The sequence below is a fragment of the Phaethon aethereus genome (genome assembly GCF_964289735.1).
Source record: "Phaethon aethereus genome assembly, chromosome: 1".
In the NCBI taxonomy this organism is placed as follows: domain Eukaryota; kingdom Metazoa; phylum Chordata; class Aves; order Phaethontiformes; family Phaethontidae; genus Phaethon; species Phaethon aethereus.
In genome coordinates, this window is record NC_138575.1 from 222,712,220 (window position 1) to 222,716,886 (window position 4,667).

General features: G+C 67.7%; 1 protein-coding gene across 1 annotated transcript; it reads right to left on the reverse strand.

Moving 5' to 3' along the window:
* Positions 1–533: 533 nt before the first annotated feature.
* LOC309405657 (erythroblast NAD(P)(+)--arginine ADP-ribosyltransferase-like) lies at positions 534–3,988 on the reverse strand. The gene has a single exon (XM_082000473.1). It carries the CDS (start codon positions 3,971–3,973, stop codon positions 2,951–2,953), a length of 1,023 nt encoding a protein of 340 aa, XP_081856599.1. The 5' UTR covers positions 3,974–3,988; the 3' UTR covers positions 534–2,950.
* Positions 3,989–4,667: the final 679 nt, after the last annotated feature.

Consider the following 4,667-nt stretch of genomic DNA (forward strand, 5'->3'; position numbering starts at 1 on the left):
AGGGCTCAGTTCTGGGGACGGTCTTGTTCAATATCTTTATCGATGATCTGGATGAGGGGATCGAGTGCCCTCTCAGTCAGTTTGCAGATGACACCAAGTTGGGCGGGAGCGTTGATCTGCTGGAGGCTGGGAGGGTTCTGCAGAGGGATCTGGACAAGCTGGATGGATGGACTGAGGTCAGCTGTATGAGGTTCAATATGGCCAAGTGCTGGGTCCAGCACTTGGGTCACAACAACCCCGTGCAACGCTCCAGGCTTGGGGAGGAGTGGCTGGAGAGCTGCCCAGCGGAAAAGGACCTGGGGGAGCTGGTTGACAGCCGGCTGAACATGATCCGGCAGTGTGCCCAGGTGGCCAAGAAGGCCAATAGCATCCTGGCCTGTATCAGAAATAGTGTGGCCAGGAGGAGTAAGGCAGTGATCGTACCCCTGTACTTGGCACTGGTGAGGCTGCACCTCGAATCCTGTGTTCAGTGTTGGGTCCGTCATGACAAGAAGGATGTTGAGGTCCTGGAGCACGTCCAGAGAAGGGCAACGAAGCTGGTGAGGCGTCTGGAGAGCAAGTGTTATGAGGAGTGGCTGAGGGAACTGGGGTTGGTCAGTCTGGAGAAGAGGAGGCTGAGGGGAGACCTCATCGCTCTCTACAAGCGCTGGCTGCCCCACGGCTGAGCCCCGAGCGAAGCCCCGCCTGGGTTCCTGGGGGTTTTTCTCCTTCACCCCTTGGAGCTGGGGGGCTGTGTCGTGGGACACCCTGGGGCCGCCCCCACGCACCCAAGGGCTCCCCCACCCCAGCACAGGTGCTCGGTGCCCGGGGGGCTTCACCCGCACCTCTCTCCCCCACAGCCTGCCGTGCCCCTTGGTGACCCCGCTGGCCCCAAGCCCCCCGCTCGCCAGTGCTGCCAGCACCCCGGGGCAAGGCCGGCTCAGCGCCCACGAGAGGGACACAGGGTGCCCAGGGCTGCTTGCCCGTGGGCACGGGGGGGATGTGGGGCAGGGTGGGGACACATGGGGTGCAGCGAGGCTGGTCATGGGTGGTCCCCCGATGTGGGACGAGCGTGTGGGCACGTGGAGATGTGGGGTGCTGATTCGGGCGCAGGGGGCCCGGGGCAGGTCCTGGGGCGGCTGGGGGACCCAGTGCGGTGGCGGTTGCGCCCAGCCGGCGGGGCCGGGGCCGAGGGCGGCTCCGGTGAGTCACGGCGCTGCCCCCGCCGCCCCCTCGGGCCGCCCCATAAAGCGCCACTGCCCCAAGTGTCACCGCCCCATGGCACAGCCCCACGTCTGCCGGCCCCACTGTGCGTGGGGGCTCCCAGCACCCCGAGCCGGGAGTGCTGCCCGGGCCACTCGCCTGACCTGGCTGCGCCGGCTCTGGGACCTCAGGGCTTATTAAAGCACATCAAGGCTGCCCGGTGTCACCTGTGTCCTGGGGATGGGGCCACCCCTGGGTGCAGAGGGCACCCATGGGGTGAGGAGGGAGGAAGAGGAGGCAGCCCTGGTTGCCTGCGAAGAGCAGGATCCGTTCCTGACCTCCTCCCTGCCCAGCAAGGGGCTGCAGAGCCCCGGACAGCCCTGGTCCTGCCCTGGGGGTGCCTGGCCCCATGGCTGCGCCCTGCCCCGGAGGAGGAGGAGGAAGAGGAGGAGGAGGGTGGGGAGCCCTGGTGCTCGGAGACCCCTACAGAGCTGGGCCCATCGTGTCCCCCTCTGCACCCGCCCAGCACAGCGCTGCTGAGCCCCATGTGCTGCTCCGTGGGGCAGCCCCCCACCCATCTTGTCCTGGAAGGGTCCTGCTCCCGGGCACCGGGGCTGGGGTGGCTGGTGCCAGCCCCCTTCCTGCTCCCTTGGGCGCTGGGAAGAGATGCTGGGAGGAGACCCACTCGAGACCCCTTGAGCAGGACCCGGGGCGTTGGCCGATGCTTTGGGGGATGCTCTGGATGCGAGAGGGCTGGGGATGAGGGGAGGTTGGAGAAGACCCTGCCTGCAGCCCCCCCGAGCTGCCCCCAGCCCAGGGAGCCGCAGGAAGCCCGCAGACACACCCCGGTCCCACAGCGAGCCTTTATTCCTCCGGAAGCCAGGGGAAGGCGAGTGGCCGGCTGGGCAGGGACACCCCCAAAAGCGGCCCTGCTGCGCCCCCCTGGTCCCCGTCAGTGCCAGCCCCTGTCCCTGGGGCAGCCCCTCACAGACCCCACGCTCAGCTGCACCCAAAAGCCCCATCCACGGCTCTGCCAAAGGCCTCATCCAGGCTCCGCTGCTGCCCGGCACTGCTGACACGTCCCGGGGCCGGTGGCACCATGGCAGGGCTGAGCTGGGCACAGGCGGCCGCCATGCGGGACCCTGCAGTGGGGCTGTCCCCATAGCCCCAGCCCCTCCTGCTGCTCTGTCCCATCCCACCGTCTCGGTGAAGCTGGTGGCTCCTGTTCCTGGCGCCTTTTCCTCGCCATGGTGCCGTGACTGCAGTGCTGTTGTGGCTCAGGGGCCCCTGGCAGCTGCTGCCAGGGCCACGGCTGCCAGGAGGAGCCCCCCGAGGAGCGGGGGGTCCTGGCGGACGCTCCTGCCTGGGAGCGCCAGAGGGGGGGAGTGAGGGGCAGACAGGGGGCAGGGGGCTCAGCCAGGGTCACCCCCGAGCTGCAGCGGGGGCTCTCGGCTCACCTGCACTGAAGACGCACGGCCGGCTCTTGCATCTCTTCTCTGCCAAAGAAACCAACTCTGTTTGCACGGCTGCTGCACGCTCTGCGCCGCGGCCCAGCTGTGCCATGCTGTGCCGTGCTGTGCTGTGCTGTGCCGTGCTCTGCTCTGACGTGCCGTGCTCTGCTGTGCTGTGCGTCTGACAACATGCCGTGCTGTGCTGTGCCATGCCGTGCCGTGCCGGGCTGTGCCGTGCTGTGCTGTACCATGCTATGCCATGTTGTGCTGTGCTGCATCATGCCATGCCACACCGTGCTGAGCAGTGCTGTCCTGCATCACACCATGCTGTGCCATACCGTACCGTGCCATGCCGTGTTGTGCTTTGCTGCAGAGGGTCCCCATTGCAAACGCTGGGGGAGAGCGGCTGGGAGACAGGCAAGGACACGTGCCCGAAGGCAACCTCCCCCCCATTGCCCTCCCCATGGTCCCAATCCCCACTTCCTTGTGGAGCTGGTGGGACAGGGCCACCCCACGCCCCCCTTCCCCAGCACCCCAATGGAGGGGACGTCACCTTTCACCAACTCGCAGTTGTCGGTGCTGAGCACGGTCTGGGAGCGGAGGTGGATGAAGGCTCTGTCCCCGTCGCGGGTAATGTTGGTGACCTCAAAGCTCTCGTAGGGCGGGATGAGGACCTCCTCCTCCTCAGGGAAGAAGGAGAAGTCCCTGATGGGGACGCCGTAGCAGGTCTCCACCGAGAAGAAGGTGTCCCGGCCGAAGGGCAGGGTGCTCTCGTTCCGGAGGGAGGCGGAGGTGAAGTGGCCGAAGCGGATGGATTGGCGGCGCTGGGCAGTGAATCGGATGCCCCGGACACCCCGGTAGACGTGGTGGCAGCGATGGGGCTGGGCGTCCTGTAGGGCACGCAGGGCCTCGCTCAGGAGGAAATGCAGCGCCTTGAAGTGGAAGGCACCCAGGTATTCACCGCGGGAGCGCCCGGCCTCGCGCACGGCTGCGTTGAATGCCTGGTGCAGGGGACCCTGCAGGGTGTACGCCAGGAGGGCGACCGCCTGCTCCGGCCGCAGCGCCGGTGACTGGGGCAAGCGTCCCCTCCGGCTCCGCCATTCAGCGGCGGCGAGGGTCCACGCCTGAGCGTAGACACTGTTGTTGGCAAACTCGGTGCGGTTGAGGTCTCCCAGCTCCTCCTCCATCATGCGGCTGCAGCCCCGGTACTGGTCGTCGAAGGAGGTGGGGGCCATGTCCAGTGCCACCTCCTTGACGGGGGCGAGGTCTCGCCGGTGCGGGGAGCTGCCGGCGGCCAGCGTCCCAGCCAGCAGCACCAAACGCAGCACCAGATGCTCCATGTCAGGCAGAGGCGCCCCAGGGGAAGCCCCCGGCTGCCGCAGTGCCGTGGGCAGGGAGGCAGCCGGTTCCTCCACAAGTGGCTGGGGAGGTGGGGGAGCGAGAGCAGGGTCAGCTCTGGGATGGCGGCGGGGCCTGGGAGGGGGCTGCAGAGAGAAGCAGGGCAGGCTGGAGGAATGCACCCACCATTGCATCCCTGGCCAGGGGCACCCCGCTCGGCAAACCTCTCGGCACCGGCCGAGACCCCGATGCCGTTACTCGTGTTAAATGCTGCCGACAGGCGGGCATCCCCGGCGCCTGGCCCCACGGCCCCCGCAGCCCACAGGACTGCAGCATTCCCCGCTGGGAGCAAACCCCCCAGGATCCCCACAGTGTTACCTGTGCCCCACGGTGGGCGCGGGGTCAGGGTGCTGCTCCCCAGCTCCCGTGGCACCCAGCCTCTTGGCGCCCGCCCGCTGCCGGCAGGAGAGGCGAGAAGCGTCCGCTCTTTCTTTTTATAGCAGCCCTGGCCGGGATTGCGCGGGCCCGGATCCAGCCCCCACCTCTGTCCTCCTGGTTAATTTTACCACCCCCTACCCCAAGCGCCCAGAGCAGCCGCTGCCCCCTCCCGCCGTGCTGCGCGGCTGCGGGGGACGGTCAGGAAACCCCCGTGGGATAAATTGCCTTTGCTTTAACCTGGGTGCAGGTGCTGTCCCG